This window comes from Columba livia, chromosome 2 (genome assembly GCF_036013475.1).
Source record: "Columba livia isolate bColLiv1 breed racing homer chromosome 2, bColLiv1.pat.W.v2, whole genome shotgun sequence".
Taxonomy (NCBI): Eukaryota; Metazoa; Chordata; class Aves; order Columbiformes; family Columbidae; genus Columba; species Columba livia.
The window spans coordinates 26,042,198-26,057,540 of NC_088603.1; the positions used below are offsets into that span (position 1 = coordinate 26,042,198).

The window sequence follows — 15,343 nt, forward strand, 5'->3', positions numbered from 1 at the left end:
CTGAAGAGATAAGAAGATGCCATATAAGCTTTCATAAAGAAAAAAGTGGGGTGATACACGTAGGGACAAACAATCTAAACTCTGCCTACACAATGCTGAACTCAAATGGAAACCAAACTCAGGAAGGAGACTTTGGAGTCCTCCTGGCCAGTTCTCTGAATCATTGACTTAGTAAGTAATGATATCGAAAAAGTCACCAAAATGTTGGATATCATCAGGATGGGCACTGAGGGTAGAACAACCTTGTACCTCTGTTTAAAATTTACATCGCACATGTCAAATGCATGTGTGTTTCTCATGTGCACACCTTATGGACGTGGAAGAGCTAGAAAAGGTGCAAAGAAGGCAACAAAAATAACTGAGGTAGAGTAGCTGTGTTATGACAAGTGGGTTCAAATGTTGGGATTCTGCCCTTTGGAGATAAGTCTTATGATTAAGGCCTACAAAGTTATGAAAGCAGCAGATGAGATAAAAATTATCCTCAACCCCTACCACACTAGAAAAGCACACCCTGAAACAAATTCTGGTTCACACTGGTATGAACCTCGCTCTTGGGCAACTAGATGGTCTTACAGTGCTGTGAAACCAGTATGCATGAAGAGAAAATTGGGCTTTCACTTTGACTATTATAATATCAGTGAAATCTGAGATAGCCCTATCCATATTTTGTGTGCCAATAGTGAAATAAAATCACAGGACAGCACCTGGGTTGTAGAATGTTGCAATATTAAATGTCATACTTTGGTCTCAGACAAGCTCTTAGGCATCAACCAGCTGTCAGAAGACTGTAGGAAGCTAAATGGGATGCCAGGTTTCACCATTGCTTTCTTTTCTGAAAGCACTAATAATAGTATCAGCCTGTCCTGAAAAAAAGACTAGATAGCAGGCTTTAGTTCCTCTGCTGCATTTATTTTCTTTCCAGCTCCACTTCATTCCTTTTTCTTTTGTTATACATGAACAATTTTCTCTTTTTCAGTGATTAAATGAATTGCTTTCTGTAGCCCCAAGTTTTGCCACTTTTTTTTTTTTGGTGTTTGCAAGTAATTTTAAACTTTCATTTGAAAACAAATATGAATAAAATCTAGAAAACAAAACTATTCCTCTTAGCAAAGGTGCACATCTTCTTATTTCTTTTGTTCAATTTGGAATCAGCTCCTGCTTACATTAAGCAGTGGTGGTCTGACTCAGATTTGAACCAAAGTCACATTTACACCATCTTGACCAATGTAGAACAGACACATTCTGAATGTAAATATCATTCACCAAGTTACAGGACTATGCATATTAACTGCAAATATCCTAGATCTCCTATTTTTTCTTCACAAGGATGAACCACAGCATTGCTAGTGAGTGCAAATACTTGACAATTTGTTCTGAGAGCACAAGAAACTCCAGAGAGGGAAAACCAGAGTGCAGATATTGTGAGACAACTTTCTGAATACAGAGTAGCGGGAGAGGTTTTGAACTCTGTGCATGTAACATTTCTTCCACTTCATACTCAGTGGTAATATTTTTTTCACAGTATGAGATTGATATAATTTTTAAGCCTGAGTTTAATTTGCAGATGAGCTGTTCAAAAATAAGTTATTTTGCTGTATGCATACCCCTTACCCTGAAATAGGTAGAAGTAGGAAAGTCTTCCAGATAGGTACATGCAAATCTATGGGCAGCTCAAAGGACTCTTGGTTATTCAAGTTATCTGCCTTTCAGCTTAAAACAATCAATCAGGTTAACTGTATATATGGGACTTGGCAACAGCACTTTTGATCACTCCGTGTAAACTTGCTATCGTAACCACTCAAAAAAGCTTTCCAAATATAACAACAAAGACAGACCAGAATGAACTGTCAGCTAACAAAGCATATGATCCGTCACTGTATTTTTAAGAACTGGCTGCAATGTTATGTTTTTTAAGTTATCTGTCTCAGAAATATAGCACATTGGCATTTCCAGTTAAATAAATAATGAACTATTTTATTAATTTGTTTACTCCATGAAACGATAATCTGTCACATTCCTTCTGACAGATAAGACTTCTAACATGCTGACTCACCAAATTTTTAGCCTATACAGATTTTTTTCATCCTGGGCTTAGGATACTTCTAAAAGAAACACTTAATTTTTTTTTTCTTGTCCTCCTAGGATTCTTGCTTTGAGGAGAGAAAATTCCCTAATAGGAATATCTCCTACTCATTTAATATTAATATATTATCCATAGGTACATGGAAACGGTCTACAAATGAAGCATACTACTATTTTTGAATACTTGGATTCAAGGTCAGGATCTAACTTGGCATTTCTGTAAATAAAGATTCTTTCTGCATTTTCCATTATTTTTTGTTTCAAAAGAATCTCAATGTACATATAATTTTCCTTTGTGTTCTATCTGCACTTTAAGTGAATGATGTTCAGAACGGTTCTTCTGGAAGGCATAGATAATAGGTAACAGAACTACATTTTTTGTCTCCTTACATGGGCCAACAACTGGAAAGATTGTATTTTATGGTGCTTCCATTTAATGCCTCTGCGAGCTCAGATTGTTACTATTATTATCTCTTCGTCACACAGGTGAGCCCTATTTTACCATGACGGTTCCTCATGCTGCAAAAACGTTTAGAATTCACCTCCTGCCTAGTCCAGTAGACTTTTCCAAGGCCCCTTGGGCTGGATCATCATTTAATATAACCACATACTGCTTTTTGGCTACATAAAAAAAGATCCTCCAACACAAACCTCAAATCAAATAAGTTTTTGACTCTTTTCTTTCCACAATTCCAAATAGTCACAAATTTTTCTGTCACAAATCTGCAATCAGATTTTCCTGGAGCTCGACTCATCTGAAAAATGCTTATTTTCATGAGTTTCCCCCCTTTAATTATTTTTTGTTTTTTTAAGCTTTCCTCAGATTTCTTTCTCTTTGTTTCTTTTGGTGCTTGAATATTTAGTTCTCTTTCAGTTTAGCAACCTGATTTTGGAAATATTGAGGCAAATGCTTAATTCATTATTGTAAATAGTCTCAATGACCTAGTCAAACTGTTAAATGTGTTCAGGCTTGTAGGATTTTCTGGATTAATGGTACTTTCCTATATATATCTTTTCAAAGGAAGTGAGTGATATTTTTTGCTTAAGAAACATAATTTTGACTTATGTTAATATTTCTAGCCCTGAAGACATCAACAACTTGGAAGATACTTGTTGTGGAGGGCAAAATTGAAATTCTAAAGGATCATTTTATAACTGTTGGACAATCAGGGAAAATCATACGAATTAAAAAAATGCATTTGAAAAATAGTGCAAAACTTGTTGCATGAATTGGTACTAAAATATCTACCCCATAGCAAACCTATATTTAGTTTTGAGCACTCATCAAACCATTTTAATGAGATAAAATCAGGAAGACAATGTTATTGAATTCTTGTGCAACAAATAAATCTAAAAGATGGGACTATTCTGAACCTCTCTTACATGTGTCTTACTGATAGCTCAGCCCAAAACCATTCCCAAGCAAACACTGCCTTTTTAACTGTAGCATACCTTCAGTTTTTCAGAGGTAAAAGAGTTGCACAGGGTATAGTTGGACCATGTTCGGTTGCTCTCAGGGTGCCGGAACCAGTTTCCTGTTTCATCACAGTATTTTGAAGCCCTTTCTGATGAAAAATTGCAATAAGAGTTATTTTAGCATATGCATATTACACATTTAAAAATCCATACAAGAATAATTTCTATGTTTGGAAATAAAATACCTGTGTAACAAAACTAAAAGGATTTTCAACTTGTGCAATTAATATACAGTGCAATTAATATAGAGTTGTCTGGTTTGATTTGTTTTGTTTTTCTCAGAGATTTATCTGATGTCATTTATCTGTCTCCTTTTTTTCTTGAAAGAATGCAGTAAATTATATATACCTAGCCTTCATTTAGATGCAGGTATTTATTGCATGAATTAATAATAATTCATTTAAAGAGGCTGCTGAAATCTGTTTATGGAAGAGAAAATGTTAGGTCCTGACACCAAACCTGGTGGAAGTGTGCACGGGCAGGCAAACACAGTGGTGTCTGCATATTGCTAGTTCTTGTCCCAACTTGCAATATTGATATTAGAAAATGGATGGGCCCACAGGCTAGCATGCAAATCTGACTTTTTTTTTTCAAATCAGACACCTGTTGGTATCCACACATAGATGCTACTGAACTGAATCTTGCAGCAGAGTTTCAGGTATCAAGGGAAATACTTAGTTAAAAGTACTGCGCAGGGAAAGGGCAGCAAGCAGTGTACAAACAGGAGCCTGGGTGCTGGAGATGGTGACAGCCCCAGTGCGAGTCCTGCCCTTGCACAGAGGGGGAAGGGTCCTGCCCAGCCTCTCTGCTCGCCTTCCTCAGAGGCTGCAAAGCATGTGGGTGCTGGAAGGAGCAGCCTCACGAACATTTTAGCACATGTCCCAAGTGTCCAGTTTAATTTAGGCTGGCCACAGAGTACTCCGTTTAAATGATTGGATATGTGCTTGGCTTCTCCTTGTGTCTCTCTGGTGCTGGTTCCTGCGCCACAGGTGGCTCTGGTGTCCTTCCCCAATGCCTGCTGCACCCATGGCTCTGCAGGCTTGTGCTCCCTCACATGTGTCCTGTTGCTGTTGCAGGGGGACGGTCGGGGCCTCAGCATCATACAGCACTGAGTGCTGGCTGGAACTGCAGGTGTGTGCTGTGCCTGTGCCATCCTGGCCATGCTCACGTTTCTGCCTGGGAAACCCCGGATGCTGAGCTGCAGACAGTCACTCCTAATCACCTGTTGAGTTTTGGATTAGTTCCTTTGGCCCTCCCTCAAGCGTTAGCCACATGGGAGTCAAGGAAAAGTTTGCTCGAGTAACAAAGGCAGGATAAGATCAGAAACTTAAATTATTTGATGTTTCCTTAGGTAGTGACACAGCTGTTTCTTTATGAAAATCATGATATTTCAAGGCTGATTTTTTATGTAGTCTAAAAAGCCTATATTAACTTCCTTTTACCTATTCTAGCTTTATAATTTTATTACATTTATACACAGATTATCAACATTTCCAGTCAATACACTTTTACAGAGCAAATTATAATTTGAACGTAACTTTATCTGTTCTGTTCAACATTTCCATTTATTTTTTTTTAAGCAGCTCCGATGGTTAATGATTCTATTAATTTGGAAAATTCATATTGCCTCCATATACCCTAAGGAAAGCAATCAATCATATGGCAAGGTAAGGATTGTATAGACGGAGCTATCTTCCTCTGACTAGAAATACACTTTATATAGTGCTGTTACAAAAAAAAAAAGAAAAAAAACAAACAACCCACAATCTTCCAGAACACATTATACTTTCAAAATTATTGTGAGTTTCATATAATAGATTTGGGGGAGTTGCTGAAATCAATAAGTGCATCAACACCACCAAGAGGGACAGTACATGTTATCTCAGCCTTGCATCACTGCAGCTTGTAGATAAACTCAGACGGCCTGTGTAGCAATGTTCCCGTTGTACTCATTGCCAGATATTATCTAAAGCTGGAAAAAAGTTTTCAGTCATAGATATAAGATTAATGATTATGCTACCATGGAACACAGTGTACAAATGTACCTACTATCCTATGCACTCTGCAAAGTACATGGCTTTTCTTAACATGCTATAGGGTTTAATGCTAATATCATCTATCATGTTTATGCTTTAGTGCCTAGGTAGGCAGTCTGCCAAAGTTTAATGTGGCCTCTGTACTTTTCCTTGAAGCCAGACAAACATGACTGATCCCAACATGGACACGGCCACGTCCCACTGATTTCTTGCTGTGATGTTGTCAGAAGATGTGACTGGGGGATAAGACTCCCTGCTGTCCAGTGACTCAGACAGGTCAAACACCTTTTCTAAATCTATGATTTATACAGAAATAAAGCTGTGAGTCTGTAACCCAACCACTGTTCTACTGCAAGTCACTCTACAGTGGCCCAGTAGCAGGTGTTGGATTATGAACCTGGGCATGTGTTGGTTTTTATGCCAACCAGAAGAATCTAGTAAGCTCTGAAGAAATACACAATGTGTAAGAATGGGTAAGGCAACACGAGCAAAGCAAAATGCAAGGGTAGGCTTTAATACAATTCAGATACTATGTAAACACTAATTATAGGCCCTGTCTGTACCCTATTATCTTGGATAGGGCACCACTTGGGCATCATATTATTAAAAGTGGAGAAATGGTGACATTGCCTTGGATTTGTCTACCTGACTTCAGCAACCATAAAGTTATGCAATTCATAGGCAACTGTGCAGGCTCTCTAGTTACCTTAGAAAGACAGACTCTTCGAGAGCTGTCTGGGAAAAATGGATGAGAGAAATCTCATCTACAAGGGCAGTTTCATGGGAGTAGTGAAGTGTCTAAGAAGATTAACCAGTAGTAATAATTTTGCATGTGGTATGGATTGTGCTACCAATAGTGCTTGTATTTTCATAAAAACAGCTTGGTCATTTGTATATAACAAATATTTTAACCCAATAACTGTGGAACAAACATGATAGCTCTTTCAACCAGGTTTTTACAATTAGGCCAACTCTATAACTAGTATGTGTTAAAAGAGTCAACATCAGTTTTTCATTTATTGTTGAGTTATAAACTGGAAATAGAAGTTTTCCTCTCTTGCGGTGTATGCTCAGCACATACTAGACTTTGGATTCTTTGCCACTGTTTGGATAGACCTGTGCAGTGCTTTGTTTTGCAGATGAGGAAATAGCTCATGTAGCACATTTGACCGACTTACATCTTCAGTAAAAATATTCTAGAAGAAATTTTTTTGGAAATGGAAAGAACATCTGATATAATACAATGGAGACCCTAGAAATCTTTAATTCCAGTGTCCTAATAATGAAGAATCATCACTATCATCAGACTCCATCAGTCATCAGAATGGCAATGTGTATAATAGAGTCATATTGTGCATTGTGGGAATAAGAATTGATTTTTAAAATACAGCTGTCAAGTTTGCTAAGAAGTGGGACAGAAATACACAGAAATGTAGGGGGAAAAGAAGCAGCTGGACAAAGAGTTCAGGTTTGTTTTATATATCACTATCTTTAGACAGGAAAATAGGACCAGCAGAAATCCAGAGCTGTTTTTTTCAGTCAGAGTCAGAAAATTTGCATATTGTGGCAGGAAGAGAAGGGCTCTGCCAGTCTCAGCTGCTCAGGGTGCTCCAGCACATCCCTGGGGCTCCTGCCCACCAAGGATGCTGCTCCTGCCTGCAGCCTGCAGCGAGTGCAGGCACGTCACCCTGCCGAGGCACCGGGCTGGGTGGGAAGGAGCACATGATGGACTGGGTCACAGGAGTTGACACCACAGTTGGGAAGGTGCTTGAATTAGGGGATGCTTGAGGAAGTGACCTTCCTGCCTTCCAGAACCCGGGAAGGTGGAAGGAGCTGCAGCTGCTGCCATGACCCAGAGGTCTCTCTCCATCTCCAGTGTGTGCAAGGCCATGATTTCTCATCTGCAATGACTGCTCTTGTCAGCTTGACAACATACTCAGCTGAATGCTTTGTGCATTTTGCCAGCTGTGTGGAGGGTGTGCTTGTGTCCCCCAAATACAGTCCCTTGTGGTCATAAGCAACACAGCTGGTAAATCCAAAAAGATCGGCAAGAACCATCCAATCTGCTCCTCCTCCTTCTGCATGGAGCATTTATCCTTATTTATTTAAAGGCATTTTGTAAGAAAGACAAAGCAATCCAGAGACCACAGTATGGCACAAGAAGAGAGCTGCAGAGAACACAAATACCACAGTGCATCTGCTGCCTCCCCCTGCCATAATCCACGCTCCAAAGCAAGTGGACATCGGCCCCTCTAGTCAGTGTCAGAGCAGGAGGGCAAGGCTTTCATGTTCCTCAGTTGTGAGAGGTAGCAACATATTAATCATCCTCTGAGGTAACTGCTTATGGATACACATGGATCTGTTTGCAAATTGCACTTCTAGAAACTTTGCTCTTGGAGCCATATGAAGAGTTATGAATAACTGGTTTACAAAATTGAACCAAAGACAGAAACCCAATAAAGTGGAGAACAGAGTGAAGTTTTGCTAAAAGCAGCCTTGGATCACGAAGTTAGGCTGGGCTTGCCCCCTGCTGGGGTGGTTGATCCTCTTAACCACTGCTCTTTGCCAAAGAGGAAAGGGAGTGAAAGTGAAACAAAAAAGTATGGCTGCCACAGTGCAACTTGCACTTTCAGTTCCATTTCTGTATGTGACTGAACCAAACTAATCTTGATCAAATGAACCATGCAGGGAGAGTAAGGTGGATAATGTCACACTCACCTGCCATAAACCCAACAGCCTATGGACAGCACAGGGCAACTTTCTGCTCCTCCTGCCGCCCTCAGTAAATTGGCCTTGCTAGAAGGCTGTTACAACCACAATATATTTCCCCCTTTTTTTATTAGCAAGAATATTACTTGCATTAATTAGATACTACATTCCTATCAAATTCAATTCTTAGCAATTTCAGCATGCCCTCGAAGATTACACCAAAGATTAATCTAGATAAAATATGAATATAAAGTACAATTCAAGAGAAACCAGGCAGTTGCCTGAATAGAGGAGTATAAAACTCAGCCCTGCTCAGAACTTCACAGTCAGGAGTGGATGAGACAACGAATTTCCTGCTGTCACTGGAGTTAAAGCAGTAGGTCTTGGTATGTTTTCCAGACAAATTGATTTGTTTTTATGCATTATCACACTGCATGTGATCATCATTATAAGGAAGATTGCTACAAGAGGCAACAGTTGTTTGTTGAAAAGGGTAAAGTTGTTAAAGCTTGTAGAGAGGGTTTTCTGTTTGTCTCTTAACTTTAAGATCCTCATTTCCTTTCACAAGGTAGAGCTTCCTCAGGTGGGAAAAGCAGCATGGGAGCCCAGGCTAACTGAACAGACTAGATGGTCCTTCCTACTTTCAGAACACAGACTTCTATCTAGTATGAACTCATATAGGTTCAGTAAAATAAACAGGACTACATCAAGTAGTACTGAAGTTGTCTGACACAAAATGAATGGAGTAGTGAGTGTGTACTCCATCATTTTGCTTCTGGGCCCTTTTCTCCAGAATATTATTTCATCTTATTTACCTTCTATCATACTCCAGCAATTTCTCATTGGCATCAATGCTGAATCTTGTTTGGGGTTCAGATATCGAGCTGCTATAAAGCACCCACAGCTGGATACGGGAGGAGGATCTGATCCTGTGCTGTCAGATAATATTCCAATTTTCCAGTTACAAGTGATGAGTATCAAAGCACAAAAACAAGGCTGTATGACCTAACTTTATTCCAGGACTCGAAGTTATAGATGACCTCAAACAAAACCGACTTAAGCCACCAGTGAACTGATATAAAATGATTTTGCAAATCTCAGTGCAGTCCAAAGCAGCACAGCATGAAATACTAATTTCAACAGTCCATTGGGCTACTTGCATGCCTAAAATACATGCTGAGGTGGTTTCATATCATGGAGACTTAATCGGAAGAAAATCTGACAGTCATTGCAGTTTTCATCTCGTAAAACTGTTGTTCTTTAAGATGAATTTTCTGTTTCTCAGCAGAAAATCCATCTGTATTTTGTTTATCAGGCAGAAGTTACCAAAGGAAATAATGACTTGTGACACAAAACCTGACAGATTTCTCAAGACAGCTGAACCTGTGCTTTTGGCCACCTGTAAGTGGCAGCCACTTGCATTAGCAGCTGAAAGACTTCTAGTCACCCCCATGATTTCTTGTCTCCCTCCTACTTTATTAAGTCCCAGTGTGACAATCAGCCACCTGCGAAGCAAAGTCTGCCTGCCTGCTGTTTTGATGCCGCAGCTGTAATAGATGCTGGGGAACCCAACAGCTACTTTAGGAAAGTGGGTCTCACTCAGCGAGGAGATGCTGAGCTGCCACTGAGCCAGTGAAACAGTGTCAACTGAGCAGAATGCAGGCAAAGAGGCTGACAGAGGTGCTGACAAGAGAGATGTGCCAGAGGAAAATGCTGAGTCCAGGAGACCATAGGTTTTGTTTCTAAGCATGATAGCAGAGAGAACAGCAGGAAATCAATTATGGAAGCAGGCTTCCCCCCCACCATGGCTGTGTAAAGAGAACAGGAATACTAAAAAATTCCCAAATCTGCAAGTTTTAAAACATGGCAGAAAGAGTAACCATGATACTCACACACTGTGGGCCAGACTCTGCTGCGTGCATCTGCACATTAAAGGGTGATTTGCAATCAGCTGTACAAGCCACAGACCTTGGTGTTAAGAAGCATTAACAAGTGAAGTGAGTAGCTTCTCCATGGATGGGTTGAATTATTACTTTGAAGAGTGCTGTTGTAGTGGAGCAATTAGTTCAGAACAAGTCACTGGAGACAAGTGCGCAAGTGGAAAAGCTGGAAATAGGTGGGCTGGGAGTGAGCAGGAGAGTGGCTCCGTCATCAGCCCCATGCACTGAGGGATGAGGACTGTGATTCATGGGGAGATTTCTGTGATCACAGAGCTGCCCAACACCCACTTTTGCAGGTAACAGCTGAAGAGCACATGAAGTATACGGGACTGTTAGTGCCCCATTTTTTTCTATGGAAACCATGGAAGCAGCAAAAGCAGAAGCCTTGTAGTAAATTGTGCTATTCCTCAGAGGGGCTGTTGCCACATGGGGATGATATCACAAACAAATTGGGGGCTGAAGCAGGAGGTACAGACCCTGTCCAAGAGGCACCTCTAACATGCATGTAGGAATGGGCTCATGTAACCTCATGATTCAGAGACTCAAGGGCTCTCCTGAACATGAGGACTTCTTTATGGGAACTGAACCAAGTTTGGCCAGCTCTTTTAAACTGCCCTTCTGACATCTTTTGTCCAAATAGCCTAATGGTTGAAGCACTTGTATATAGAAAGGGAGACCTAGGTCAAAGGCACTCCTCCAGTTGAGGGTCTCAGCTCCTCAGCCTGTTTCCCCCTGGTGCTCCAATGATTAGTTGTGAGCATGGCCCTGCTGTCAGACTCCTCCTAGAAAACTATGACACTGTACAGAAAAGAGCTCAAGACTGTGTCAGAAAGCAAAAAGAGGTCACAAAGGACAAGACTGCAATATGTTGCCTTTTATGTGTCTCAGGGATGCAAACTCCTGTAAGATTTGTTGGGTAGGTCTCAGAGTATTCCCACAAGAGGTGGACAGTCACATCACCACACGAGCCCACTTCCCAGGCACACAAATCCTTCAGTCCATCCTGTCCAATGCCTGCTTCCACTGGAAAGGGGGAGGTTCCTCCATCAAAGTTGGGATGCAGGTTTGAATCCCCCTCAGACTGGGGCTGACACTGTAAGTTTCCCACTTGCTGGGTGAATTCTCTAACCATGGGTAGCTTGATTTATAACAAACAGAAATATTGATCAATCTGACTGCTACTGCAAATGGAATTCAGCAAACTGCATACCAGGTCTGATCCAATCTGGAACCTCTTCTGTTTCTAAGTAGGCAGCAAGCACAAAAAAATTCAAGTTTTAGCTGCTGTACTGGGTAATTAATTCACATCTATGCAATAGTCTGTTTCTTTATTTTCCAGTTGGGCATATATATTTTGGTTTAAACTTGTGGAAAATATTTAGATTTATATAACCTCCTTTCCAAATGTTTAGTTTCATGGGTTTTAATTGCAACTGGTAGCACACTGTGGCATCAAGCATCATCTATAAGCAATATGCCCTGAGTGTGGAATACATAACTGTGTCTTTCTTCAAACAATGCTCTTTGTGGGGTTATACTTGTGTCTAGTATTTCCTTGTATCTATTTAGCAATATTTATGTACTTGATTTTACCTTTACTTTGTCCTTCTAAACTTTCTGGAATTGTTTCTCTTGGTTTGTATGGCTGCTAATATTTGTAAGAAGAATTCAATAAACAACCGAAACTTGGAGACTGAAAGAACATTATTTCTGCTCAACTTCTTCTACAAAAGGGTATTTTCCAACAAAAAAATGAATAAAGAACATGCTGATATATATTTCATGCACGTTAGAATTTCCTCTTAATTATGAAAACTTAGAATGAGGTGTTATAAATGTTTTGATATCATAATTAAATAGTTAATATTTTCATAAACTAGGTTTCATAAATCCATTGGTTATATTTACAAAAATGTAAATTTATAATAACTATTTTAAAACTGAAAATATATAAATTAGACAATCTGAAAGCTTGTTATATTTTAATTTCAGCCAAACTTTGAGATGTCACAGTGCTGCAGAAATGCCACTGGAAACATGCTTCTGCTCAATGGCACAAATGTTTTGGATATTCCCTTCACAAGACAAAATGATAAAAAGCAATACTGTACCAGTTGGATCAAAGTCTGGAAAATAATCTGGACAATTCTGAGCAGTGATTCTTCCAGCAGGTGTGTCATCCCAGCACAACCACCCGTCCCATGTTCTGTTGCAGAACAGACCTGGACATTGAAGAGGAATGCATTAATTAATTCACACACAGTCACTCCTGAATCTGCTCTGTTCTAGCCTCCCAAGGAATATTGCTGTCTGCAGACAATCTTCTTTTTGCAATAAACCCCCCTGTTATTTCTACACTTTGTGTGGCATTCAGGTGCTGCAAGGTACTTGTTTTTGCTGACCTGATGTTAGTGGTGTTAATTTTACTGGAAAGTGAATGCTTTTAAGCCTGTTGAACTGAATTTTGAATGTAGGGTCTAATCTTCCTGATCCTCCTTCCATCCTTTGCTGTAAATTTGAACACTAGTGGCAGGGGGGGCCTCAGTTATCCAAAGACTTTACAGACACCCAATTTTCATTTCACTTCCTGCTGTTTAGCAGGTCTGAAAATCGAGTCTGTGATATGTAAAGGTAGAAAGGGCTTTCAGGGACATCTTTGCAAAAGATAACGTTTGCAGAGACAGGTCCCTGTGAGGCTGTTGCGCTGTTTAGCGCTAGAGATCAGTCAGATAACTACAGGTGCAGTGAAGTGAGGTGCAAGACCAATTTGTAACAGGCAAACTCTGCCTGCTGATGCTGACTGAGCAGGCATGCTGTGATCCTGTCCTCATCACACCTCCCTGGGAAGGTGGCACTCTCGAGGCTGTGTCCCCTACAAGGACTGTTACCAGCCCCAGAAACAATGGCCACACTAGAGAGGCAGAACACAGCTCATTCTTGATTTGTCTTACAGAAATATTACAAACTACAGTCCACAGAAATCACACTAGAAGACTGCTGGCTATGACACAATTTCCTGACTGATTGTGGATTTATTCAAGTGGGAAAAAAAAAAAAAAAGAAAAGAGAAAGAAACAACACCCCTATACTTAGTTATTTTCCATTTAAAATCAGTTCGCGTTGAGGAAGGGTATTTATCGTGATGACCATCAGGTTAAAATGAAATACAGGGAGAAGGTACATCTTGATTTTTTTGCTCTGGTCTTGAGAAAGTTTCAAAATTGCTACTATGACCATGAAGGTTGTTTTTGAAAGAATCATATGGAAGGGGCCTAATAACTATTGAAAGTTAATAAAATATGGGCAGTTAATTGCTTATAGTGCTTTTTAAATTATCCACAGATAAGCTTTCTTACTGAAGCAGGAAAGCTGTAAAAAGATGTCTGAATTGTTCAAATTTGCACCAATAATTGGTTTTATGGATTAAAAATTGAAAGCATAAAACTTCCAATTTTTTTCCCAGATATGTAGAGCAAAAAAGATATTTTTATGAACACTCCTTTTTTTCATTAGCTAAGAGTTTATGCAGCTATATTTTTCCACTGTCAAGTTAAATATGCTACTTGCTCACTTAATTAACCAACCATCATATCAGCAGTTTGTTATCTTTCCTTCAGGCATTCTCATGTTCTTCTCCAGCCTTGAGATGTATCTGAAAGACTTTTAGGAATCATTTTGTAATATCAAAGAAACAGAAAAGTGAAAAATGTTTGCAATTTTTGCAACTTAAGCTTGCATCTGAAAGACTGAAGAATGGGTTTGTTAGGAATTTCTAGCTTTAAATCCTTTGCCTTGCCTGATAAAGGAAAAAAATCACTGATGTTGATATATACCTTGTAGAATGTGTCATTCAAGGTAAGTAACAGATCTATATGCACGCATACATCCATAAATACATATATTTACACACACACACACATATATAGACATAGAAATACGTATGTGTTTTTAAGTGCTTTGGGAAAAAAACAGTGGAAGTAATAAAACAGAAGGGTTGAACACTGAACTCTTTTATCATCAGCTAAAAATATTACATTTTTGGATGGACAGGGAGTGCAGGAGCACTACGCCATCCTGTCGGGATGGTCAGGTGTTCCCACGTGACTGGGCACCGCATTTTGATATTTCTTTGGGATTCAAAATAATCAATTCTATCAATTCTATCATGAAATGGGCAAGATAAGTGTGTGCACAGTCTGTTACTCCAGCCCTGCTGACACATGGCCATTTGTAATGCTGCCACAGCTCACCTCTATTGTATCACCTCTCTGGCTTCTGAGTGTGAGATACTGTGCAGTTCTCTGCAGTTCATTGCCACCAGCTTTGAGACACAGGATTACGAAGAATTTAAACCACCTTTGCACCAGTCTATAAATGAGCAACACCAGGGACTGCAGAGATGCCAGGGAAAAATTAAACACATCTTAGCTGGCTCTGTAAAGTTGTACCAGACACTGGGTTTTCCTCATGTGTTGGGCTTTTCCTCTCAGAAGACACTCCTATGGTTGTCCTTTACCTTAAAGGAATTTCCTGTTTGATCCCATCTTTCCTTTCATATTTGCAGCCAAGAGACTTAGATCCTTGTTCCCTTTCAGCCCTTTTTGAAATTTAAATGTTGGATGGCCAGTGAGGATCTTGTAATTCAGTTGAAAACGCAACTTTGGTTGTATTGGCATAATTCTTTAGTCACCCATTATCTTCAGTCTGGGTTTTAAATGAATTAAGTGTGTGTTGCTATGATCATAACAGTCCCTAATGGCAAATCTAGCTGCCAGTCAAAGGAATGCAGGAACTGCTGTGTGGTGTCCGATGGCTGTGGGTCTGCCACCACTGTCCTCCTGGGAGAACGCTGCCCTTGAGAACATTACCAGGAATTCAAGTCATGAGACATATGAATTTCCTGCTCATGCTAGGAAAACATTTCAGTCCTTTGCAAGGGCTGAAGGTGCAAAAGAAAGGTAAATGCAGCAGAATAATAGATGCATCAAAAAATGACATATTTATAGAGCTGGAGACTAAAAGACTAATCTGAGCAGACAGGAAGGTTGTTTTAATCCATCAAGGCTTGTATTACAAAAATCCCACATTATCTCCACCCCA

The 15,343-nt window shown here is 39.8% G+C and overlaps 1 protein-coding gene across 4 annotated transcripts in view; it reads right to left on the reverse strand.

The window, feature by feature from the left end:
- The window catches only part of CALCR (calcitonin receptor), a 171,392-nt gene that overhangs the window by 52,747 nt on the left and 103,302 nt on the right, over positions 1-15,343 (reverse strand). For all 4 annotated transcript variants that reach the window (XM_005504928.3, XM_065051080.1, XM_065051078.1 and 1 more), the window contains 2 exons: positions 12,355-12,465; positions 3,535-3,647 (listed from right to left, as the gene is read on the reverse strand). In XM_005504928.3, the coding sequence (XP_005504985.1) occupies positions 3,535-3,647; positions 12,355-12,465 (224 nt within the window). The remainder of the gene's footprint in view (positions 1-3,534; positions 3,648-12,354; positions 12,466-15,343) is intronic.